General features: G+C 33.0%; 1 protein-coding gene and 1 long non-coding RNA gene across 5 annotated transcripts; one reads left to right on the forward strand and one right to left on the reverse strand.

Moving 5' to 3' along the window:
• Window positions 1-13565: 13565 nt before the first annotated feature.
• On the reverse strand, window positions 13566-16961 carry LOC136220627 (uncharacterized). Of its 2 annotated transcripts, none has more exons than XR_010684636.1 (3): window positions 16611-16961; window positions 14212-16510; window positions 13566-14117 (listed from the first exon to the last, which is right to left on the reverse strand). It is a non-coding gene; the product is annotated as an uncharacterized lncRNA (long non-coding RNA). The 2 variants fall into 2 exon arrangements; XR_010684637.1 differs by having other exon boundaries at window positions 16244-16510; window positions 16611-16926.
• Window positions 16962-22152: 5191 nt separating this feature from the next.
• On the forward strand, window positions 22153-27683 carry LOC136220635 (uncharacterized). Of its 3 annotated transcripts, none has more exons than XM_066008447.1 (3): window positions 22153-22629; window positions 23979-24168; window positions 27355-27683. In XM_066008447.1, exons 1-2 carry the CDS (start codon window positions 22281-22283, stop codon window positions 24137-24139), a joined length of 510 nt encoding a protein of 169 aa, XP_065864519.1. In that variant the 5' UTR covers window positions 22153-22280; the 3' UTR covers window positions 24140-24168; window positions 27355-27683. The 3 variants fall into 3 exon arrangements, with proteins under 3 accessions (XP_065864519.1, XP_065864512.1, XP_065864506.1); XM_066008440.1 differs by having other exon boundaries at window positions 22154-22659; window positions 27176-27395; XM_066008434.1 differs by having other exon boundaries at window positions 22157-22659.
• The last annotated feature ends 225 nt before the right edge of the window (window positions 27684-27908 follow it).

Consider the following 27908-nt stretch of genomic DNA (forward strand, 5'->3'; position numbering starts at 1 on the left):
GTCGAGTCAGAAGCAGTGTCGTCCAGGATACCGATTTGTATGTGCTAGGTGATATTTTCCAAGGTAACACAGTTGATTCCTCAAAAATTTTGATGGAGGGATTAGTTGTCGCTTCCCGTTCGAAGAATCGGACAATAGGGTTTGAGAATATTATATGTGGAATCATTCTGGGTTCCAAGGGATCAGTTTCTGTTCCTTGGACTGATAAGGAACCATTTCCCATAATGAATTGCGAGTTTCTGGAAAATGAGGGACTTGTAAAGAGAGTTTCGTTCTGGTCCAAAATCTCTTTCTCCTACAGAAAGGGAAATCTTTATTCAAGCAAAGATTGACAGGGCCACTGTACGTCGTATTCCAATTCATAGGGATGCTGCTTAATTCTATTTTGTTTAATTGTATATATTGTGTATATGTTTGGTGTTTATGTACATAGATGTTTCGTTTTTTTTTTCATAAGGTATTTATTGTAATTATTGTTCATAATGAATAAAATGTTCCATTCTCTTTTTATCATTACTGTCTTTTAATTCAGGAAAAACCTTTGGTTTTCCTTCAATTTAATGTTTCAGTTTTGTTTGTTTAAGTTTCAGGAACTTACCTTCACATTAATGATGCATAATTACAAGAGGAATTAAATTAATCATGTTAAAATTGTCGAAAACAGTCCAATTTTTACCCAGAAATTCCAGAATCTCAGTTGAGATTCTGAAATCTCGGTTGAGACAGCAAGAAATAAAATTTTCAGCCGAATTTCTCCCCCTGGAGTACTTGCTGTCGCGACTGAGATTTTCAAAATCTCAATCGCGACACGCGGATGCTAAGACGGGATTTGGACAGATTTTTGCCCTAACTCCTATTTCTACTCTAATTCCATACCTATTAATCTTCCCTATTCAATACCTACTACTTACACCTATTTATATCACCTCTATTTACACCAATCAATCATCTTTTACTCTTCCTAACACAAAGATTCACTCATCTTCCCCATAAATCTTTACCCTATTCATCTTCTTCTTCCCTAAATCACCACCATTATCTTTTACTCTTCCTTTCATTCTTTCAAATTTCTTAAACTTTTCCACCACAATCAAACCAAAATGCCTAGACAAAAGAAAGTTGCTAACAAAGCCAAAGAAACCATAGCCAATAGATTATGGGTTCAATATGATGCACCGTTCGATATTGCTACGGAAGCGGAGGGCAGAAAATATCACCGTTTTTCTAATAGCAAGATAGAATTCATCGACATGCCTTTCCTTGATACCGAAACGGTAAACGTATTTTCTTTTACCGAACGTATTGATGAATTTTTAACAGTTCTTGGTTGGAAAAAATTTGCTAGTATGCGTTTTCCTCATGATGAATCGCATATAATAGAGTTTTTAGTCACTCTTGCTTATGATCCGCGTCGTAGCCTTATTTCTTTTCGAAATAATGGTATTCGTTTTGAGGTCGGGTATGCGGCAATGAACCATTGGTTTGGTTTTCCTACTCGGAATTTTTATTCCAAACCAGACTTTTAATGCACACACGGTTTGGAAATCTTTAACCGGCTTAGATGTTTTTCATCCTAAGAACACGTCTAGCAAATTAATTAAGGATAATTGTATCTTTTTCTTTCACAAATTTTTATCCTTTTCTTTATTTGGTCGGGTTGAAAGTTCAAAGGTGCAAGTCCGTGATTTGTTTGTGTTGGATAGTATTTTTAAGAATTTGACCGTTGATAGTATTGAGATGCTATTTACTAATTTAGTTCGAGCTTCCAAGTCTTGCAATAAGAAAATACCAATGGGTAATTTAATTACTGGCATTGTTTTGGGTGCTCGGGGTGAATTAGTGGATTATTAAAATATGCCTCATGTTAGTTTACCTTCCTTGGATATCACGGCACTTTAAAGAGCCAATTTATTGAAGAAATTGGGACCACCCGTATTTATCTCCTATGAAGATCGTACAAGACGTGTTTTTGCTACTTTGGGTGGTGAAGCTTCAAGTTCTCAAGGTTTAGGTGCCCAAGATGATGATGAAGAAGATAATGAGGAATTTGATGAAGAAGAGGAGGAGGAGAATATTGATGCCAATGCACAAGAGCAAGCAAATGTGGAACCAAATGTTGAAGAACAAGTTGGATGGCAACGTGTTTTAACACAAATGAACGAGCACAACCGTCACATGAATTTGCGGTTAGATGAAGTTGTTGCCAACAATGCCGAAATGAGTTCGAGGATAAACACAGTGGATGCCAATATCACTACGTTGAGATGTGAGCACAAATCTACTCGTCGCCGGATGCTTTCATTTTTCCGACGCTAAGGAGTTGAGACTACACCCTCACCACCGAGTTCACCTTGATAGGTTTTATCCTTTCTATCTTTCACTCATTTTCGTTATTATTATTATGTTTTGTTCAAGTTTGGTACAATATGTCTAATTATGTTTGGTACAATTATCTTTATTATTATGTTTGAATGTTATCATACCATATTTTTAATTCAAATTCGTATGGTTAATTTCGTACTATTTTTCATGTTTTATCGCTTTTTGCACCAATGAGGACATAGTCCAAATTAAGTGTGGGAGGAGATATTTCATATTCATTTTAATCTTAAGTACGAATGAATGCAACGAATAAGATTGAATGCTATTTATTTAAGTATAAATGCATGTTATTAATGTTTAGGTAAAGTATATAAAGTAAAGTATACTATGCAACATTTTCAAAACAGAGATGCAACGTTTTTATATTAAGTGCAACATTTTTCAAAAATAATGACAATTTTTCATAAACATATTTTTGTTTTTTTTTTTTGTTTTTTTTTTTGATGAAATAAACATATTTTTGTTAAGTATATATTTCATATGTTTCAATAATTCAATTTTCAAAAATAATGCTTAACATATTTTAAGGTTATCATTATTGTTAGAAATAATATTTCTATACGGGCAATATTTTTACAAATATTTTTACAAATCTCCGATACGATTTTATCAAAAACGTCTCGAGTAAATGTATATAAGTAAAATTTCTTTAGTTTCAAATCTCTATTTTATATCATGAATTCATGATAAATATAAATCTTATTTTCAAATTTTCAATTAGGTTTATAGGCATAAATCGAACTAACAACTTTAGCTTTTTACCTCGGTATGATTTTCGTCTTACATTAAAAACCAATTGAAGTTTTTAAGGAAACTTTAGCCATAATACATGTTGAATTTCAAGTCAATATAGGATGAATGTGCTATTTCTCTTTTCCCAATTTTTAAATTTTTAATTTTTATAACTCGTGTTAATTCAATCAAGTAGTCGTATTCTTAACTTTTGGCCACGATTGAGACAAACCTTATCACAATCGAGGTATGAAAGGGAAGAACATTAAGTACCGTTTACTTTTGGCCACGATTTCGACCACCCTTATCACGATCGAGGTATGAAAGGAACGTTAGAAATTAAAGCAAAATTAAATGTGTTTAAAGTTTTAAGTAACGATTGCGTCCACCCATGGCATGGTCCGTACCTCTTAAACGAACACAAAAGCAAATTAATGCATATAAAGTCACAGACGAGACCACCCTTATCACGGGCGTGACTAAGTAAAAATATCAAACCTAAGTCCTTAATAAATCTATATTTGTAATAGTTTAGGTTTGGGAAAGGAAATTTTATGCTTTGAAATGCCTTGAGACGAAAGATTTGAAAACATGCGTGCTTACACCGTCCCGAATGCTTCAATATAAAAATTGAGATACAAGACGAATGATATATCTCTTTTTCACTAGCTAGTTTGATACTTTGCGTATAAATTTACCATGAAAAGTTTTTCTTTCAGTTTAACTAATTCAAAAAGGGATATATGGATATATGTTCTATTTATGAATAGATTTAGTAAAGAATAAATTCAGTGAAATTTTGCTCGGGACTAGCAAAAGCTTAAGTGTGGGAGTTTCTTAAGCTCAAAATACACCTAAAATATCATATATAAATACATTAAATTTACATTGAAATCGTGCTAATTATATTCATTTAGAGTACTTTTACGTCTTTATTTACTTCTTTAATGCAAGGTACTTAATTATTTGGTTAAATCCAAATAGGAGCTAAAACAGAGCAAAAACGAGGGAAAAACCTAAGTTACATGCCGAAAATACGTGTAAATCAGAAGACCGATGCAAGGAGACGAGAAGCAGCTGAAGGACAAGGAGAAATGCCCCTGTCGCGATTGAGATTCTCAAAATCTCAATCGCGACAGACGAACCTAAGTCGCTAAAATTTGACGTTCGTCAGCTCGCCCCTTCACCCCCTGTCGCGGTTGAGATTCTCGGAATCTTATATGAGACAACGAAGAATTCTGCATAGATTTTACATGTTTAAATCCAAAAAAACGCGTCTGTTCGTTTTGATAAAAGCGACCCTTCACCAGCGGACACGACCCTTGAATTACAACCCTTCACCAACTATAAATAAGTGATCCATTTCAGAAATCAAGGTTGTTGGTTAAGTTGGAAAAATTTAGAGAAATTAGAGAGTTGTTATTATGTTGAAGAAACTCTGATTCAGAAAGAGTCAGAAAGTTAGATTTCATTTCTGTATAAACAAACTTGATGTACACAAGTTGTTATTAGATTAGTTAATAAACACAGTAGCATTAGTTTAGTTTCAAAGGTTGATCAGAGACAAGTTTTCATTCTGGTAGAGGACCGACCGGTCTCTATTCCGAAGATTCAGCGAGAAGAACTAACGGCTGAAGCGCAAAAGGGTCTGACAAACCTACGGAGTTTGAGGGAAAGATTGACAACCCGGATCTCAAAGATTTCGTCAAAATGCTATCCATGTTTCTTCCTCTTTGTTAACTTGTGAAGATTAACAATTCACTAATAATATATTTATTTTATTCAATACATTCTTCTTGTTGTTATTTTGATATTGTTCTGACAAAATGATTTTCAAAATGATAAATTGGTGTTTTTATTAAAACGTTTTATACAATCATATTTACAAAGAAACTTTGTTGAACTCTTGAAAGAATTAGTTTTTACGGATGATATGATCGTGACCGCGGCTTATTGGATATAAAATACTAATTTGATTAAGGTAGGAATCTGCTCAGACTCAGAGAGATTTCTACGGTTCAAAGCCATTTAATTGCATAAATTCTTATGTTATTTCATGTTCATAATCTTACCAAAGTTATAGTTGCTTTCTTTGCTTAATCGAAAACACATTTTATACCTTTGATTTATTCCAAATACGAAAGCGTCTGTCTTGTAATGAAAATCTCAAGACAGAATTGTTCTCTAAGTTCAATATAATATTCTCATCTAATCCTAATTAATCCAAACCAATACAATCAATTAAACGATTTTCTTAAGTTAAACCTAAAGACGTGAATAAAATTGGATTAAAACAAGTTTTAGTTAAAAAGCGTTCCCTATGGGTTCGATATCTTTTATTACTACAAGTGTATACCGTGCACTTGCGGAAATTGCTCAACAGTCTTATCTCTAGCTTGCGGCTTGCTGATGTGTCATTCTTACGGTAATAATATATGCTTCTTTTTTCTTTAAAAAATCACTTATTTTGATAAGTCAAAATATTTAATTTTCAAGTTGAACATTAACAACTAATAATTTTATGTTCAGACTTATTTAATACTGAAAGATAATTTTTAACCTCTAAGGGATGAGTTCATTATAAAAACTAATTTTTCGTTCAAATAATACTTGTAATTTAATTAATTTACAAAATTACATCACTCTCTTTTAAATAAGTAGTCATAATAATAATTTTACTAAAATAACTAACTTTCTAAACTACACAAAACACAAATTTAAACTTTTAAACCACAAAACTTTTTTTATAAATTCAAAACTTTTTTTATAAATCAATCAAACCACGGTAGTTTATTTTTTATTTTTCTACTATCAACGAGATGATATCAACCAAATTTTCTCAATGTAAAATGTATCACCTATTCAAAAACTACTTTCAGTATAATAATAATAATAATAATAATAAGGCTTAATGCATGATTTGCCCTCTAAATTTATGTAAAATGTTTAATTGGCCTCCTGAATTTTTAAAGTGTCTCGATAGTCTTCTAAACTTGCATAAAGTGTTCAGTTAGTCCCCTGAACTTGCATAAAATGCAATCAATTAATCACTCAGTTGAAAAAAAGTAAGCTAAATGCGGAAAATGTATTCCACGTATCTTAGAATGTTATTACATAATTAAAAAATAGATTAAAAATGAAGTTATTACTTCCTCAACTATAAAACTTATCTTCTCTAATATTAGAACCGCATACCCCGATCTTGATCGTTTTACTTTTTTTCTAAGACGAGTGCAATACATCTTTCGCATTTAACTTACTTTCTTGCAACCGAGTGATCAATTGATTGCATTTTGCGCAAGTTCATGAGGCTAACATTTTATGCAAGTTGAAGGGATATCAGAACACTTTGAAAGTTCAGGGGGCCAATCAAGCTTTTTGGACAAATTCAGAGGGCAAATGATGTATTAATCCTAATAATATAACAACAAAAATAATAATAATAATAATAATAAACCTCTAATATATCCCTAATCCCCTCAAATTGTCCAAGAACTGTAACTGATTTCTAAACTTCAAGATGTTATAACTAATCTCCTGAATCTTACTTTTTTAGAACAAATAAACCCTCAAATAGGTTAATATTTATGATTTTGAGAGTTTTTTATTTTGTCTTTTTGTAAAATGTATTAGTAGATTAGTTAGATGTAACAACTGATATTTTGGACATTTTTTTTATTTCTGATGTGATATTATGTTGAATGTTTTTTTGGGGTTTAAGACTTATTTATTCTAAATAGGCTTAATATATCATTTGCCCCCTGAATTTGTCCAAAATTGTTGATTGGCTCCCTGAACTTTCAAAGTGTCTCGATAGCCCCCTGAACTTGCATAAAATATTCACTTACCCCCCTAAACTTGTATAAAATGTAATCAATTAATCACTCGGTTGTAAAAAAAAAGTAAGTTAAATGCGGAAGATATGTTGCACGCATCTTAAAAAAATAAAACGACCAAGATCGGGGTATGCGATTATAATATTAGAGAAGAAAATGTTTTATAGTTGAATAAGTAAGAAATTCTTTTTTAACATGTTTTAATCTATTTTGTGAAATATGTAATAACATTAAGGCAAGTGTAACATATCTTCCGCATTTGACTTATTTAAATATAACCGAATGATTAATTGATTACATTTTACGCAAGTTCAGGAGGCTAACTGAACATTTTATGCAAGTTCAGGGAGCTATCGAGACACTTTGAAAGTTTAGGGGGCCAATCAACCATTTTGGACAAGTTCATGGGGCAAATGATGTATTAAGCCTTCTAAATAAGCAACTTGAGGATGATGTATTTATTTCAAATAAGCAACTTCAGAGATTACTTGTTCCAAATAAGCAAGTTGACGAGGTTAGTTGTAATATTTTAAAGCTTAAGAGGTTAACCAGGGGTGGATACAGAGCCCCTTCGGCCACCAGAAGCACCATGACCAGTGGTAGTTTCGGCCTCCTGTCTCCAAAGAATTTTGATGGGATAGTGAATTAGCACTCAAAATTGACTCAGGTCCTGTTAGATCCTCTCTAAATCCAAAATTCTAATTTTTTTTTTCTGATAAGCCCTCCTTAAATTCAAATTTCTAAATTTTTTGGTCTGTTAGACCCTGTTTAAATCCAAATTTCTTTTTTTTACCTATTAGGCGCTCTCTAAATCTAATTTTTTCTATTAGACGCAATTTTTTTTACATTTTAAGAATCTTAAATATAATGCAGTTTAATTTTGAGAAGTTTTATATTGATACTTAAAAGTTGATTCTTGACTACTTAGATTATAACACGTATATATACGGAAAAAAATTTGAAAAAGTTCAATTTAATAAAAAAAAAATTGTTTACACGTATATGTAAAATCGGTTACCGACCAATATTGTATTCACTACTGGAGTCGGTTGTAATTTTTGAATGGGGTTTGGGTTGTTTTAAAACTAGTGGATTGCTATTTATCGCCCCCTAATTACTTATCACAGCCCTCATATTGATATTTTTGCCCTTTTCATATTTTTCTTTCAAAAACTGTTAATTGGTTCTCTCTTCTGATCAAAACTGAAATTATGAAAATAATTAATGTGTGACAATCCGAGAACCCTGGAAATGGATGATTACGAATCAAAAACATTAAAATTTACATTTTTTATCAAAGAAATTATGAAAAATGCATGGCAATAGACTGATCAAAACTGAAATTATGAAAATAATTGATACGTGACAATCCAAGAACCTCGGAAATGAATAATTATGAGTCGGAAAAATTGAACGAGATATATTTTTCATGAAATATACATTATTGAATGGTTTCTCTCTTCCGATAAATTCTGAAAATAATTGATGATTGCAAAAAAATTGGACGATTTTAGATTTTTTATCACAAAAAATTGGACAATTTTACATTTTGGGGTCAAAAAAAAATTTACCCTAGTTTTTCCGCTGGCCTCCGCCTAGAGTTCAAACAAATATTCTTTGAAAAAAAGATAAAATTTCAGTTTTAAATTTTTTTATGAAAAGAATCGGACAGAAGACGGTAGTTAATATTTTTTTTGAATGAAAGAATGAATTGCATAGATTTAATCAATAGCCAAAGGCTTACAAAAGATGGGGGGATAATATCGGTTACAATCAGGGAGTTAGAGAGGAGGCCTAATTTAGCAGCCTCATCGGCAACCTTATTAGTTTCTCTTGGGGTGAACAGGAAATTACAGAACGGGATGGTACTAGCCAGCTTATGACAGTCCGCTAATACAGCTCCTATGATTGAGATATCCTCTTCGACGCCCTCCTTGTCTGCCCTTTGTAACGCCTTAATAACAATCTGTGAATCCCCTTCGATACTTACGATTTCATCACCGCGTGCTTTGATCCAGCTGAGGGCTTCCCGGCATGACATAGCTTCGGCTAGGACAGGGTTAAAGGTCCCTTCAACAGCAGTAAACCTGGTAGCAATAAAAGTACCCGTAACATCACTGATTACAACGCCTAAACCGATACGGTTTCTATCGACATTTACTGCGGCGTCAAAGTTGATTTTAATCCCCAATTCTGGACATGACCAACGACTATATCGGTGAGCTCGGGGAGTGTTATTTGTATGGACTTGTTGTTGCGCCTGTTTCCAATCGCAGAGGAACGGGTGTTGTTGCGCCTGTTTCCAATCGCAGAGGAACGGGTCCGCCCTTAGCGCAATGTTGGATGCCGAGAACTACAGGTTTTCCCAGATCAGCTTGTTTCTACCAAACCAGCAGAACCACATCCTCACGGCCCATTGTCCTGCGGTCTCGGGAGGCTGCTCACGAAGAATTCTTTGCCATTCGCTGAAGAAGTTCCTGTCCGTCAATAACTGATCTGAGGGTTCCATAGCGGAAAGTCGTCTGATACTCACAGTAGCCGCACAACCAAGGAATAGATGACTGATAGATTCCGTAGCATTATTACATAGTGAACAAGTAAGATTGATACTAACCTTCCGAAGCTGAAGATTATCAGTTGTTGGGAGGATATTCCAGGCTGCACGCCAAAGGAAGTTTTTTAACTTTCGGGGAAAAGGAAGTAGCCATAGCTTACTCCATGGAGCGTTACAAATCTCCTCTAGGGGCCTTGGGTAGCTTTCCGCCAAGGCATAGTAAGCCGATTTTACACTGTAATTCCCTTTCTTCTCCCATCACCAACAAACTCTATCTTCAATATCACGCATCGGGAGCGGTATGCTTTGGATATGCAGCCGATCCTCCTGAGAGAAAACTTCAGAGATGATATTCCAATTCCACTGTCCATTCTGTATTAATTTATTAACCGTCCACGTCAAATCCGCGTTTGTTACATGGCTCGGGCCTCCAATGTCGGAATCGAACCATTTATCCCGCCATATCCATGTTCGCCTGCCGTTACCAATCCGATTTCGGGTGCCTGTGATGAGTAGCTCGTGGCTTTTGAATATACTGGACCAGATGTAACTCGGGTTGTAGCCAATATTCGCTTCGCGGAAGTCTGTGTTGGGGAAGTATCTGGCTTTGAAGATCTGGGACACTAGAGAATTAGGGCGGGTGATGAATTTCCATGCTTGTTTCCCCAAAAAAGTTGTGTTAAACTCATGAAAGTGTCTGAAATTCATACCACCCCACGCTTTCCTTGAACATAGAGCTTTCCAGGCTTTCCATTTTATACCCCGTCCCCACCAATAAGCATTCAGAAGAGTTTCCATTTTTACACATACAGCTTTAGGCAAGGAGAATACCTGCCTAATGTAAGAAGGTAATGATTGAGCTATAGCTTTAATCAGCACTTCTTTACCACCCTGGGATATCTTCTTTCCTTGCCAACCTCTCAATCGGTAATTAATAATTTAAAGGCGGTAAATATCAATACTCTAAAACTAGGGTTAAGGTGCAAAAATACCTTTAACGTTTTGGGTCAAGAGCAATTTTACTCCTAACGCCTAAAATGGTGCAATTTTACCCCTAACGTTGGAAGCCAATAGCAATTTGACCCCTAGCATTGATAAATTGGATCAATTGCATAACAATAGCAATTTCAGACACTATTATAAAACACATATATTTCCATTCCTTATTCGGCACCAATTGCATAACAATTCATTCTAAAAAAATGACTCCATGTTTTTTATAATTTAAAAATAGAATTGGAGATTAATATTTATAAATTCAGTGAATTTTTTGAATTTTTTTTTGTCTAATTCGTACAAAAACACAGTATATGTTTTTTTTTTTTTTATATCCCAACATATGTTTGTGATTTGTTACTGATAAAATAACGCACGTGTGAAGTTCAGATGCCAAAATTCATTACCGAAAAGATAGTTTGATGAATTATTTTTAAAATTGACCCAATTTATCAACGTTAGGGATGAAATTGCTTTTGGCTTCTAACGATATGGATAAAATTACACTATTTTAGACGTTAGAAGTAAAATTGCTCCTAACAAAAAATGTTAGGGGTATTTTTGCACCTTAACCTCTACAACTATTATTTCTACTGTCAAAATCGAAGCCATCCCATTATTTATTTTTTATTTAAAGCAATCCCATTGTCTTAATAACCAAGAAAAAGAAAAAGACAAAATACATTACATACAAAACGATAAAAATATGGAAACTATCCCAAGGAAGAAAAAGAGAGCACATAGGAATAATCTAGAGCTGTCAATTAATTTCTGACACAAAAACAAAAACATTAACACCTAAATAGACCAAGAAAATAAAACTTGCTTGATTTGACCCCCTACAATATGGTTTAATTTGATCCATTTATCAAAATGTTTTACAATATTGGTAGGATGTTGCTGTTTACCGGTCTCCAAATTATTAGTTACCGTTTTTTATTTAATAATTTTACTATTTTTCTTTTAAAAACTGAAATTCTGAAAATAATTGATAAGTTATAATCCGAGAACCCTGAAAATGGATGATTACGAGTCGGAAAAATTGGACGAGGTATATTTTTTATGAAAATATACGTTATTTCCCCTAGGCAGTCACGGAAACCGTCTGGCCAATGGCTAGGCGGTCAGGGAAATCGCCTGGCCAATGGCCAGGCGGCCACAAAAAAAGTTTGCCCATTCGCTAGACGGTTTCCGTGACCACCTAGGGGAAATAACGTGTATTTTCACGAAAAATGTACCTCATCCAATTTCTCTGACTCGTAATTATCCATTTCCGGGGTTCTTGGATTGTAACTCATCAATTATTTTCAGAATTTTAGTTTTGATCGGAAGAGAGAAATCGTTCACGGTTTTTGAAAGAAAAATATAAAAGGGTAAAATTGTCTAATAGAGATCGTTAACTAGTAATTTGAGGGCAGTAAAGAGCAATGCACTATTCTTAATACAATACATTCGTACAATAAAAAGATGTTATTTAAAGCTCATTTGGTTTAGCTAATGTTTTTTTTTTTTGTTGGAAAAGGAAAGAAAAACAAACAAAAGCCCCACAAACTAACCTGGGATTAGCCTAGGAAAGCTAACCCCCACCAAATCATCCGAAAGCAGAGAAAGAAGGAAGTCCGGAGGAGAAGAGAAAGTTGAGACACCCAAAATCTTCACATGGCCCTCAGCAGTAAGGCGGTCTGCCACCCGATTCTGCTCCCTGAAGACATGGCCAAAGTTGATGGTATTGAAGGAAGAACACAATCTTTTGATCTCTTTAACTAAACTATGGCTACCTAAACAGATAGCCTTATTCTCAGAGATCATTTTGACCGCTTCGAGGTTGTCAGATTCCACGAGCAGTCTTTTTAAATCTAGATTTTTGGCGAGCCTAAGCCCAGAGAAGATCCCCCAGAGCTCAGCAGTAAAGGAAGAGCTCAATCCCAGATTCTGAGCAAAACTAGATACCCAAGCACCACCAGCATCTCTCAAAACACATTCAGCCGCAATTCTGCCGTCTACAAGACACGAGCCATCATAATGTTTAGTGTTTATTATTTGTTGTTACTGTTATGGTATACTATTGAAAAAATAGAAATTCTCTACTTTTATAAAAAAAAATTATTTTTCATGTATGAAAAACAAACTCCTCCTAAACAAACACCTCATTTTCAACTTAAAAAAACAAACAAGAAGTAAAGATAGAATGTGACTAATCTCTTTCTTTTCATTAATAGTGTGAACGTATCACATTCCGTAAAAGAAAACTCTACCGGAAATCATTTATATGATAGACGCTTCCCTAAATCTAAAAAACTTAATTGTCTCATAAACTTTCAAAATATTCCGATAACTTCTCTAACTTAATAAAATATAATCAATTAATCATTCAATTTCAAAAAATATACACAAAAAAAGCGTTACCCATGTTTTGAGAAAAGTAAATCAACTTCCAATCAACCAAAATCAAATTATAAAGTTTTAATAAGAAAAAATTAATGTTGTACAATTGATAAAAAAAACTTCATTTTTAACATATTTTAATCTGTAAAATATATAATAAAATTTCAAAAAAAAAATGTGAAAATTACTTTTTTTTATAAATGTTTTTACAATTGAGTAATTAATTAACTAAATTTTAAACAAATTGGGAGCTATATAAATATTTTAAATATTTTAAATAGAAAACTGTCATATAAAATGTAAATAAGACATGATTCTCCATTTCAATTGGTGATCCGTTCGATAAAGATAGAAAATCCACGATAAAAATTCCCATAAAATAGGAATGGAAATAATTTTGTCTAATAGAGCGATAATGGAGAAAATATACTTTATCTCTATGCCATTAATTTTCGATGAGAAATCACTGACTATTTTTCATATTATCGATTAATTTTTTTTGGATAATTTAAATGTATTTTAATTAAATATTTAGTTATTTTTAATTTTTTTTATAGTTTAGAAAGTTTGAAAATAATTATTAATGATTGGTATAATTAGCTCCTCCTTCATATACCATGCTTTATTTTATTTATTTATTTATTTATTTTGTAATATAAACGGTAATTTTCTATGGAAAATTAGAAAAAAAAAATTTAAGCCTTCTGTAAACGAAGAATAGAGATCCCACATGAACGATGATGAAAACAAATCTATCATCGTCTAACTAGCGGAAACGGTGGTAACAGAGATGAGAAATCCCCGACACTAGTCAGAAAACAGAGATGGAATATACATTGTCCCGCCCCGCCACTTTTACATCCCATCACGACACTTTAAAAGTTAGAAGAGGGAAATGCATTCCACATCCCGCTCTGTTTACGTCTTTGCTATCGAAACATTTAAAGATCAATCAAACTTTTACATGTTTTAAACGGTATATTAATCCTTCATATAAACAGCTTAGTGGAATCAATCGAAGTTCCTCATCATCCTCAATGTGATCAGGCCATAAACTTCTCTTAACCTTTTCTTTAGTATCTTTCACAGTTTCCGTCACTAATTCCGCCGCAGATTTCGCCGACTCCTCCACTGTTGCTTTCGTCTTCCCCATACTCTCTACAATTGCCTCTTTCAATTTACCTTCACCTTCCTTCATCTTCTCTTCGATTCCTTCCTCTCTGCCTCTGAAACTACCAAATCAAACCACAACAACACACAAAATCATCATAATATCAACATTATTATCAACACAACAAGCATTTTATCACTGTTAAATTAAATTACTCTAGATTTGGAGGGAAGAAGTAGATCTGAGCTTGATTTAGCAGCGTCTTCAAATGTTGCGCCCAGTTTGAAAACTTTCTTCTAATTAGATCGGAGTTGGTTAAAGTTTAGTAATCATAGTATTAAAAAGGGTAAATTTCAAAAAAAACCCTTGTGGTTTGATGTTGTTCCAAAAAAATCCTTGTGGTTTGTTATTACAAAAAAAGGACTGTGGTTTGCGCCGTTACCCAAAAAACGGAAAATGACTTAACACCGTTAAAGTGCTGACGTGGCACATGGGTAAAACGGGAAATTCATTTTTTTTTTATTTTTTTATTTTTTTCCCTCTCTCTCTCATCTTCTTCTTCTTCCTCCTTCTTCCTTCTTTCTTCTTCATTTTTTTTTCTTTTTTTCCCTCTATTTTTTTTTAATTTCAGACACTCTGAAATTTTCCAGAAATCTGGAAAATTTCCGGATTTTTGGAAATTTCCAGATTTCCAGAAATTTTCCATCCAGCCGCGTATTTTCCCCACAGCCTCTGTCGGACTCCTCTATAGTGCATTTTCTCTTCAGCAGTCGCCACTTTTGAGTTGCCTTGCACGACGATTCGCTGGTTCGAATTCGTGCTTCCAAACTGAATCCGTTCGGTTTTCTCTGCAGGCATTTGAGGTTTTGATTGATAAATAATTTGCGGTTTTGCTTCAAATCCGAAATCCTCAAGGGTTTGAGGAGGTTTTGATTCAAATTCGAACAAAGCGTGAACACTTGATTGAGAGATGAGTTGAGATTCTGTATCATATTCAAAACTAGAAGTAGAATAATTAGATTTTGGTGCAATCAGATCGATGAATTGAGGTTCCGCTTCGAATTCAGAAAAATCGATATGGTTATAGGCAAGATGATCAGAAAATGAAAAGAGGGATATGAAAATCTGGAATTGAGCCCATATATAATGTCTGCCCATACCTACCCTCCAAAATTTACAGATTTCCGAAAATCTGAAAATTTTTCAGATTTCCGATAGAAATCTGAAAATTTTCAGAAATTTCCGAAACTTAAAAAAAAAGAAAAAAAAAGAAGGAAGAAGAAGAGGGAGGAAGAAGAAAAATGGAGGAGGGGAGAAGAAAGAAGAAGAGAGAAGAAAAAAGAAGAAGAAAGAAAAAGAGGAGGAGGAGGAGGAAGGAGGAGGAAAAGGGAGAAGGAAGAAGAAGGAGGAGAGAGAAGAGGGAAAAAAATAAAAAATAAAATAAAAATTCGATTTTTTCGTTTTATCCCTGTGCCATGTCAGCACTTTAACGGTGTTAAATGATTAATCACTCATTTATAAAAAAAAAACATAAATTATGTTATTAATAACATTATAAAATGCGTATATTTCTATATACAGCTTATTTTTTTATAACTGAGTCGTCAATTAATTACATTTTATATAAATTTAATATTAGAACACTTTAAAACTTTAAAAATTTATGAGAACAATAGAACTTTCTCAATAAAAAAAGCAAATGATTAACATGTATAATGTGCTATTTTTTTAGATAAAGAAATTTATCCTAATATTTAAAAAAAAATATAAATTTACCCCTCACATATGAAATAGTACAAAATTATCAAACAAAATCAATTTTACCATTAATATCATCAAATAAGATCAATTTTACGTTTATACAACATAAAATTTGAACCGGATGATTTGATAATTATTTAACTATCACATCGAATTTAAAATTATCAAACAAGATCAATTTTACCCTTAACATCATCAAACAATATCAATTTTACCCTTATTCAACATAAAACTTGAACCGGATATAAACCGGATGATTTAATAATTATTTAACTATCACATCAAATGTTTATCTATAAAATAAAATAGTTATATATATTTTGACTAACAATTTAGGTATTATTTATAACTCAGTTATTAACAATAAAACAGTCCGTTTTAAATTTAGATAGGTAAAATTGAACTTGTTGACGGGTAAAATCGGACTGTAAATCTGTTGTTACGGGTAAAATCGGACTGTAAATCTGCACTTCCCAAAAAACGTACCGACAAATTAAGACCTTATTATCCCCTCAATTTTGAACACACCAGTAGTAGAATCAGAGTTCCTCATCCTCAATGTAATCAGGCCATAAACTTCTCTTAACCTTTTCTTTAGTATCTTTCACAGTTTCCGTCACTAATTCCGCCGCAGATTTCGCCGATTCCTCCACTGTTGCTTTCGTCTTCCCCATACTCTCTACAATTGCCTCTTTCAATTTACCTTCACCTTCCTTCATCTTCGATTCGATTCCTTCCTCCCTGCCTCTGAAACTACCAAATCAAACACACAAAATCATCATAATATCAACATCATTATCAACACAACAAGCATTCTATTCTATCACTTAACTATCAATTACTGTTAAATTACTCTAGATTTGGAGGGAAGAAGTAGATCTGAGCTCGATTTAGCAGCGTCTTCAAATGTTGCGCAGAGTTTGAAAACTTTCTTCTAATCAGATCTGGAAATGATGATGATGGTGGATTTTTATCTCTCTCGTTTCCTTGGATGAGGGAGAGGAAGAAGAAGCAGAGAATTAAAATTGCTGCAGATGTATGGAGATTTTTCTGATTCATTTTTTCTGTCGAGATTTTTGCAGAAAGTTTGAGAAAAGTGGAAAAGAATAAATAGGAAAGAGAGAGAGAAAGAAACTTGTATGGGAAATGGGGAAGAAAGGAGGAGTTAGCTTGAGCCGACATGAAAATGAAGAGGTGGTGGGCCGCCGCTGCTCCTTTCGGTTTTAGGAGGACACGTTTTTGTATTTTATAAGAATTAAATTTAGGATAATGTGCCCTCTAACTTAAGAATCAATTTTTATCTTTAACGTTTAGAATTATACAATTTTATCCGGTTAAGAGAAATTTTATCTGTAACGTTAACAAGTTTGATTAATTTTAAATATTTTTTTTATAAAATATAAATATTTTATTCCTTATTCTACATTAATTGGCTATCCATTTTCTTACCAAAAAAAAAAAAAAATTGGCTATCCATTTCATATTTTCTGTGATTTAATAATAGAATTAGAGGTTAATATTTATTAATTTGGTAAAATATTTTAATTTTTTTTTTCTAACTTACAAAATAAACAATATATTTTCTTCTTTTTTGTAAATTGTTTTCACGTCTAATTATATGTTTATGATCTATCACTAATGAATGATAAAATATCTCATAAATGAAGTGTAGATGACAAGATAAATGATATGTAAATAAAAAATTAGTTATTTTATTAAAAATTATTATTATAACTATTTTATTATAAAAAAAAGTGATTTGGATCAAGTTACAATATTCATATTCTAAATTATTATTTTTTTTTTGGTAAGAGTTCATATTCTAAATTATTTAAAATATAAAATTTGATTTTATAAATTAATTAAATTACAGTTTGTAAATTTTATAAAAACACAAATTAAATTGATAAACTTTTAAATTATGAGAGAACCGTATTTATAAATTGTTCAAAATCAGAGTATATAGTTTATTCTTATATTTTTACACAATTATTTTTATAGTTTTCATTATAATTTATTTTACTCTATTATTATTTTTGCTATATAAATAAGATAAATGAAATAGTAAATTGTGGAAATTGAAGTGTTTCCTTTTTGGTTATTTTTTTTTAGTTCAGTAAACTAAATTAGATATTAAAAAATAAAAGATAGAAGATTTAATCTTTTAAAATAAAAGATTAATAATAAACCAAACATATGGTTAGTGCAAAAATCTGTCATTAGATTATAAGTAAATAACACAACATTAAGAAAGTATATTTATGTGAAAAAAGAAGTCAGTTGCTTTTTTTAAACTAAAGAATTATATTAAAGAGAAAGAAAAAAAAAGGATCTCACTACAAAGTATCAGAATAAAAGCAGGAGATCGAACAATATAAAATAGGTTATTCGGATCAAGAGATGAGAAATCTTATTCGCAAAATGACTAACAAAATTGATCTTAACGTTATTAAAAATAGAGTTAGTTTTTGGTATCTGTGGTTGGTCAAATTTTTATTTTTCCAAATTTGGCCGATAACAACATCAAAATGAAAATTTTCAAGAATTAAATAATATTTTAAACAACTTTAATATTTCAGCTTTTTAGGTTTGAGGTCATTTATGTGTTGTTGTTTTTTTTATGAGAGGGGGTTAATATTTAGAAAGAGAAAACTCCAAAAATGATGATTTTGAAAAAAAATGTAGTTTCATAGTAAATATGACGATAAACAACTTTAGTTTTTGAAAATTTTCATTTTGAGGCCGTTATCAACCAAATTTGAGAAAATGAAAATTTTGCTAACCACAAGTACCAATCTGTAAAAAAATATGAAACTATGAGGATATTATCCTGTAATTTGATTCTCAAACCTTTGTTAACACTTTTCATAGTATAGATGAAATAGATTTTGTGTTTGATTTTATTATCTCTGATTATAAATCCCTTTGTTCGAATATCATTAATTATCGTATCAGTTTTGTTAGTCGATTATCGAATCGTGTAGAGCAAACTCTAGCGAGAACTACCAGTTTTGAGTCTGGTTGTGGAGTGTGGGATTATGTTCATCTTCCTTTTCTTTGTAACGATTTGCTTGGAGATTCTTAATAAAGTTTCCTTTTCCTTTAAAAAAACCTAGGCCAGTTCGAATTAAACCGATCTATTTCAAGTTTTAATCCACTAAACCGGTGCGACTTGAAGTAAACCGATCTATTTCAGGTTTTAATCCACTAAACCGGTGCGACTTGAATTAAACTGGCATATTTCATGTGGTAGTCTACTAAACCGAGGTTAATTGGAATTAAACTTGCCTATTTCATGTGTTAATAGACCAAATCAGATTTAATTGAAACAAAAATCAACCTAATCAAATCAGTCTCAATTAGAAAAAAATTCAATTCCTTCCCACCCTATATAAATACTCGTTGTTAAGCTTAGGGATTCTCACTTCTCCACTTCTCCATTTCTTGATGAATGAAATGATTGGCTTCCCCCGAATAGTGAAGATTGAAGATGATTCTGACAACTCTATGGAAGAACTTCCGAACATTAAGAAGAAGGTTCACATATGATGTTTTAATGTTTTGTATTCTTTAACATGTTCTTCATTTTTCTTCTAGATACTATTTTCTATTTTGCAGTTTATTGATACCATGTTCCATAGTTGTTCGCGAATAAAGAACAACCAAGCTTCAAGGAAAATCTTGATATACAAGACTGAAAGTACAAGCTCGTATGTTTAAGGTTGCTTATTTCTAATTTGAAGAGCATTCCAATTCTTTTTATTATGGTTTTTTCTTTAATTTGGCTTGTGAAATACATTCTTATAGAGTTTGTAAAGGAATACCTCCCTGATGTCATTATTCGTAGGAAGCCACCTTGATTTTCAACATGATTGGATGTCAAAAACCTTTAACCAAAGTGCAGTTAGGAAAAATAGGGGAAACGTAGTTAAAGCATCCCTAGAGACTAATTGTGTAACATCCTCAAAACCATAATATATAAGTATTTACATATTCATAAATGTTGTCATGATTAAATATATACATTTTAGATTCATCTCATTGTCATTAGAAGTTTCACATGCATAATGCGATTACGGTGCGATTAGTAGGCGATTAGTGCGTGTTAAGATGTAACGATTGGTTAGTGAGAGTTAATTGAAGTAGGACTTAAATGAATAAATACATATAATTGATTAAATTACACTTTTAGAGGGCTGAAATTGAAGTTTGTGAGCAAGCACCTCACTAAGCATGAGGTGTCATCCATGATTAAGACAAATTATACCTCTTATTTTAAAAGGATGTACACTACTCCATTCTTATCATTTACATCTAAAATTTCAACCATTCCTACAGAAAACCTCCATATTTTCATACATTAAACCCCTCCAAAGAAAACTCTTCCATTTGCTTCCATTGTCAAGTCAAACAAGTGAAGTTAGGAAACATAGTTGGTGAAAGACACCAATTCAAGGTTAATAGGTTGTTTTAGCATTTTTTCGATGAGTTTGAGATTCTAAAATACCTAAGTATGATGATAAGATTTATTGTGGATGAGTCAATATTGGTTTTGTTGAGTTTTGGTGTTGTCAAAATTGGTTTTAGGCTGTCTAAATGGAATGTATGCATCAAGTGCCCTAAACAGAAATATAGAGTATTGTTTTCAGTTATCTTGTGATATATTTTTCATCTTGATATTGTTCGAATTTGGAAAGACATAAGGAATAAAGTAATTTCATATATATGTTAACAAACTCTCTATAAAATATGGGACTTTAATTCAATATATAGATGAAGATAACTTTGATGGAACATGACTGACTCGAAATTGAATGTTATGTGAGGTACCCATATTGATGTAGAATTTTGAGGACCTTAGGTTCAGAATATGGGAACGTGTATTTTTTCAATATTGTTCCTAACTACTTGAAGTTTATGTCTGTAAAAGGATTTTGACAATCCATTGTGTTTATTGGGAGCTAGGTTGAGTGCATTATGGTAGATCAAAGCTGGATAGTCTGTTTCCTGGATAGAAACAAGACAAAATCATTTTGCATGCCATATATTGTGTAGAAGTGATATTAATATGAATTTTGGATATGTTACACCCATATATGTCTCATTTCAGTAGATTCAAGAAACATGGCATTTGGATTCATATAGAGAGAGTTATGACAGAATGTGTGCAAGTAGGTCATGTGAAGATTTAAGACAAAAGAATTAGATTGCATGAACATTGTGAGGTTAGTGTCTCGTAAATATCATATATCATGCATTAGTTTACATTTTCATTAAGTTTACATTAAGATTAATTTTATAAATGTTATGCGACATTAAAAGGACAAGGTGCAATTGAACGCAAACCCGATCGTGTAGGATAGATCAAGCCGAGTGCGACGATAAGCATATTGCTTATATATGTGTATGAATTTATTATGGCTTGTGACTTGTTGAGTGTGAGATGTGGTTGATGTGAATAATTTTGGAGTGTTTGTGATATGCTGTGATAGATACAAAAGTTATATGATTGAGTCGATCCCGCAAGGTATGCATTTTCGGATTTTGCAAACATTTTGATTCTAACGCACTTCACTCTTAGCCAGACGCCCTGCCTTTTCCCCGTATTTTTTGTTACAGCTTCAAATCCCTTTCTATCAGAGATGGATCGTCTATTGATATTTGATTGGTCTTTCTCGTTCAAATTTTCATCTTAAACCTTAATTTATTGCAAAATTATTTTAATGCGGCTAAAGTTTGCAAATTACAACATGCACTTAATAACTTTTTTTTATTGCAAACACCACATCTTGTGTTAATTAATTGTGATACAATCCGTGTAAAATTTAGGACTGTAATCGAGCCGAACCGAGCTGCTCACATGCAAAGTTCGTTAATGAACTGTTTGCAAGCTTGTTAACGAACTTTGCCCGTGAGTAGCTTGTTAATTCAGTTTATGAACTTCGCTCGCGAACAACTCATTAAATATGTTCATTAATTATACTGATCTAAATTTTTTTAACACAAAACTACATAGTTTTGAAATCTACAAAAAAAAACTACGTTATTTTATATTTTCTTTTTATAGAAATATTATTATTAAAAATATAATCGAACCAAACTTACTCATGTGCGTGTCATGAACATTATAATCGATCTTCTTTATGAATTTATTCATAAATCTATAATCAAAATGCTCGTGAGCTTTTGAGCCGTGATCAAGTTTGGTTCATTTACAAATTGAATAGAATATGATTGAGCTTTTATCGAGCCTAACAACGAAAGTGTGTCGGCTCGTTTCTAATTTTGATATTACTATAAAATTATAAATAATTATAAAATTGGTTGAATTATGACGTAAGATGTCACCACTTTCCACTTCCTTCGTACATACCTATATCGTGCGAAGTCCAGACCTTCTCTCTCTCTCCTTTATCCTCTTTTTTCCCTCTCTATAAATTCTCTAACCTCTGCAACTTCCTCCTTCCTTCCCTCCTCTTTGTTCATCCAATCCTCATTTTCAGAAATTCCCCCACTCAAAATCATGGCCCTTTCATTGTCTACCAAATCCTACCTATCTTCTGCTCATTCGAAATCCCTTTCTCGCATCTTCGCTCTGCGCTTTCAATCCACTCTTCCTTCCCACCCTAACCACACCGACCTCTCCGATGACTCCACCTCCACCGACCCTTTGCTCCGGAAGCTTGAGGATGCTATCCATCGCATCATCGTTCGACGTGCGGCTCCCGATTGGCTCCCTTTCCTTCCCGGTTCATCTTACTGGGTCCCACCTCCTAGATCCGCCGATGGATCCAATGGGATTGCTCAATTGATTGAGAAATTAGCTAATCCATTGACCGATGAGGAGACCTTGTCTACCACCAGCGTCAGAGGTTGGCCTTCCTCTGATTATTTTATTAAAGGTAGCTGCTCGATTTGGGGTTTTTGTTTTTATGATTCAATTACGCGTATTGAAGATTGGGTGTGGTTTGTTTTGATGTGTTGTTGATGGATTGCAGGGTAATTTCATCCAATGAGTATTGTTTTGTTAGGGTTTGATTTGTGTGTTTTGTTAGGGATAGAGATCGATGGAATTTGGTATAATGAGTCTATTCTTCTTGGGATTGAAATCGTATATTTTCATGATGTTTGGCTCAGGAATTCATCAATCATTATTATGCATTTAATGCATGTGAGGTATTGTTTGGGGGTAATTATTTTGGTGTTAGTGATTGGCATTGACTGATTGCTCAGCAGATGAACATGATGAAAATGCACTGTTATTTGCTTTACAACACCGATTCTCTGGTAATAGAACTAGATAGTCGATAGGACATCGTTGAAAAAAGCTGTAATTGGGATATTGTTTCAGTAAGGGATTTTTTTTATGAGTTCAATTACGCTTATTGTTGATGGATTACATGTCAATTTCATCCAAGAAGTATTGATTTGTTAGGGTTTTATTTGTATAGTAGTCTTGAATTATGGTTTGCTTATGATTAGGTGTGTTCCGTTAGAGATCGATAGATTTTGGTATAATGAGTCTATTCTTCTTCCGATAGAAATAGTATATTTTCCATGGTGTGTGGCTCAGGAATTTATCAATCATTATTTATGCATTTAGTGCATGAATTTGAGGTATTGTTTGCGGGTAATTATTTTGGTGTTAGTGATTGGCATTGACTGCTTGTTCTCTGCTGTGTTCCCCACTTAGCTTATTTACTTAGCAGATGAACATGAGGCAAATGCACCAGTATTTGCTTTGAAACACTGATTCTCTGTTAATAGAACGATAGTCGATAGGACATCGATGAAAAAAAGCTGTAATTTGGGTATTGTTTCAGTTAGGGATTTCATTTCAAAGCTTGATTATCCTTATATATAAGGATCAAATTTGACTGCTCATTTATGGAGAAGTATAGATTTGGCTATAACGTATTAATTGGTACAAATTTTACCCTAACATTTCTAAGCAAGTTCAATTGTAGCCCTATGTTACCGAAAATTTGAAAGGTTAGTTTGACATTTATTTAACCGTCAAATTTTCAGCAACGTAGGGCTAAAATTGATCTTGCTGGTAAAATTTATACCATTTAGTACGTTAGAGCTAAATCTGCATTTCCCCTAAAAAGTTGGGGTCAAATTCGGCGTTATCCCTATATATCTTTCTCATGTTTTTAGTTGGCATTTTTCATTTTATTTATGCTACTTTTAAAACATTAGATTCTACTTTTTGTTATAGGTGTATCTTTTTCTTCAACGAATGTGAAGGCTTCTCCAACTAAATCAGAGGCAAAGGCCTCCTTAAATAAATCAGAGGCAGAGGCAAAGGCTTCTTCAAATGAATCAGAGGCGGTTGCAACGTCAAGTACTGTGTTCAAATCTGAAGATGAGGAAGGATGATTCGTGTCTCTGAGAGAACTAGCATCTGGGTAATTGAGATTTTATTTTCGTGTTGTTTTTGCCTTGACATGCTTCTGTTATTTTGGATCTAAGTTGATAATTCGGATGCTAATATGCTGTTCCAATTTTGTTTAGGAAGTAGGAAGTATAGCATAATCTGTTACATTCCTGGTTAGATGATTAGCATTGAATTGTCTATGACTATGTAGTGTAAGAATTGAAAAACAGAGATTCACAATTTGTATATTTAGGAGAGAGGGCTTATGATTTTGGGAGGATTTCCAAATTGGATCGTGTTAGTTTAGGTTGTTAAGGTAGTTGTTAAAGGCGCACTAAGGCGCTAAGGGTCTTGGAGCCTAGGCTCATGCTGCAATGCAAGGGGCGTTCGTGAGGAACACGAGGCGCAAAACAAAAAATATTACTAGTTAAAGCATATCAATATTTGATATCAATATCACTAATACTCTATTACTAGTTAATGGGGTATTGTACTGAACAATTATGAGCCCATCAGAGTCAGATGTCCTGCGCTTGGAACGTTCCCTGTGTCAGCTCCGACAGCTCCAATGATCAATTCGGTATGAATAATCAGAGTACTTAGAGAGATAATGTAGAGAGAGAGAGAGAGAGAGAGAGAGAGAGAGAAAGAAAAGAAGATCACTTTCATCTGTTACCTGTGCCCTTTATATAGGCTTTGGTCCTCCTTCCTTAAGTCCATAATGTCTCTAGGCTTTATTTTGCTCATCAGTCGGGTCCCAAAGGATGGTCCGACTTGGTCTTACGTGTTGGACCTTGCCTTGTTTTTAGCCTTGGATAGTTGGGCTTGGGTTGTGTTGGCCACCGGATAGGCCCAAAGCATTCGGATTTGGGCCTGAAGCCCAAATGCCTTATCACTAGTTAAAGCATAAACCAAAAAAACACACTAATAACCACACAAACAAGACAAAACCACATAAAAACATAATCATAAATGTCAAAAACACCAAGTTAAGTTCATACTTCGTAGAGTCATTAATATATACTTAACGTCTTAACCTAAGTATCTAACTAATTCTACTAAACTAATAACCTAAGTACCTTATTAATGCTACATAAGCATAAACCATTCTGTTTATGTGTGTCACAGTTTCTGTTTACGTGACTCTGCACTTAATCCCTCTCTAGTCTTCCTATATTTACGTCTCTCGATATTCTTATTTAGATCAAGAGTTAAGATTAAGTTTATTTAAATTAGATTAGTGGTTACTGAGGTGCGCCTTGACACTAAACAGTAAAAAAAAAGGGTAAATTTCAAATAAAACCTTTGTGGTTTCACTAATTTTCAGATAAAGGAATGTGGTTCACTTTTTGTCAAAACGAGGATTGAGGTTTCGCACTTTTAATAAAACAATGACCTTTTGAATTAATGCTATTAAACTTTAACGACCTGAAAATGAAAATTTTCAAGAATTAATGTTGTTCAATATCATATTTGCTATGGAACTACATTTTCGATTTTCGAAAATCATCTTTTTTGCAACTTTCTCTCTCTAAACATTAACTTTCTCTCTCTTTCTCAAACACCATCTAAATAATCTCAAAATAAAAAAGTTGAAGAATTAAAGTTGCTTAGAATATTAGTAGTTCTTAAAATATGTCATTTTTGAAGTCGTCAAGGGTGATTTGAATAGTATCAATCGAAAAAGTCCTTATTTTGCTAAAGTTGAAAACCTCAGTCCTTACTTTGAAAAAAAAGTAAATCACAGTCTTTTATCTGAAACCACATGGGTTTTATTTGAAATTTACCCTAAAAAAAACCCCTGGTGAAAATAATATATGTTATTGAGGCGCGCCTTGACTCAATCTCCGAAGCCCAGGCGAGGTGCACAGAGGTGATAGCCTTTAAAATGTGTCTTGCCTTGTGCAATCAAGGCTCACTACCTTGAGCCTTGCGTAAGGCGCACCTTTAACAACTATGACAGTCGTGTTATGTGATTTATATATTTCACATATTATATATGATATAAATGGAACAAAATGATAATCATGTCAAACTACTCGTGTCAGACTGTTTGTCTCTGGAAATTTTATTGTCGTGTTCGAAACTGACAGCTTAATTACTATGGATCAGGTGAATCAAGACATGTAAATGTAAATGTAGAAGCAGGATTCAGTGTTATGTGATTCATATATTTCACATATTATGTACAATATAAATGCAACAAAAAAGATAATCGTGTCAAACGGGTCGTGTCAGACAGTTTGTCTTTGTAAATTGTATTGTTGTGTTCGAAACCGACAGCTTATTGTTATGGATCAGGTGCATCAGGACATGTAAATTCATAGGTAGAAGCAAGATTAAGTGTTATGTGATTCTTATATTTCACATTATTTAGGCCTAATACATCACCAGCTCCCTGAATTTGTCCAAAATAGTAGATTGGCTTCCTAGACTTCGTAAGAGTCTAAACAGCTCCCTAAACGTGCTTATTTCGTATCACTAGCTCCTTAAACTTGTCCATAAAAGTAGATTAGCTTCCTAAACTTTGCAAGTGTCTCACCAACTTCCTAAACTTGTTTATTCTGTAACAACTAAATACAAAAACTTATTAAACCTAAATTCTAAAAATACATTTTTTTCGCCTCTCCTACCTTTCAACCTATTATAAAAGTTAGTGTTGCAGGTTTGAGAGATTGAATGGATGAGAATCGAGAGTTAGTATTATGGTTTTTGTATTTAGTTGTTAGAGAATAAGCAAGTATGGGGAGTTGGTGAGACACTTGCAAAGTTCAGGGAGCTAATCTACTTTTATGGACAAGTTTAGGGAGCTAGTGATACGAAATAAGCAAGTTTAGGAAGTTGGTAAGACACTTGCAAAGTACACGGAGCCAATCTACTATTTTGGACAAGTTCAGGGAGCTGGTGATGTATTAGGCCTATTATTTATGATATAAATGCAACCAAAATGCTAATTGTATCAAACCGTCGTGTCGGATGGTTAGTCCTGTAAATTGTATTGTCGTGTTCGAAACTGACAGCTTATTGCTATGGATCAGGTGCATCAAGACATGTAAATTCAAATGTAGAAGCAATATTCAGTGTTATGTGATTCATATATTTCGCATATTAATGCAACAAAAATGATAATGGTGTCAAACGGGTCGTGTCAGACAGTTTGTCTCTGTAAATTGTATTGCCGTGTTCGAAACTGACAGCTTATTGCTATGGATATCAGGTGTATCATGCCATGTAAATTCAAATGTAGAAGCAAAATTCAGGAGAGAATGAAAAATCTTAAACAATATCAGGACAATTTAGGTCGATCGGAGGACGGAGCAGCAGCACGGATGCAACCTGGTGCGATAAGAAGGGTAGCTATAATTTACGAAACAGCTACCTTGGCGAATGAATGTATTCAATCACTTGGTGTATTTATTTGTATCTGAATATTTTCCCCTTTTTTTGATTTGTAGTTGAAATTCTCAAGCAAGCTTGTATCTGTACTATGTATGTAAATATGCTTTCAGGAATAATTACATTAGTGGTCCCTCCACTTTCTCTCTCTTTTCAGTTATCACCCTCAACAATGAACATAAGGAATTAGGATACTGATACAATGTGTTCATATTTTGTGTCTAAGGAGTAAATAAGGCTAACAAATCCAGTAGATGCTCTCTATTTCTCGAGCGATCGTTTCGTTTAGAGTCTTTCTAGCAAAGCATTCTTCGCAAATTTGTGCAGATTCGAACTGTCTATAAACATTAAATCGATTTTTTCGAGTCTTTCTGG

Source organism: Euphorbia lathyris, chromosome 1 (assembly GCF_963576675.1).
Source record: "Euphorbia lathyris chromosome 1, ddEupLath1.1, whole genome shotgun sequence".
NCBI lineage: Eukaryota > Viridiplantae > Streptophyta > Magnoliopsida > Malpighiales > Euphorbiaceae > Euphorbia > Euphorbia lathyris.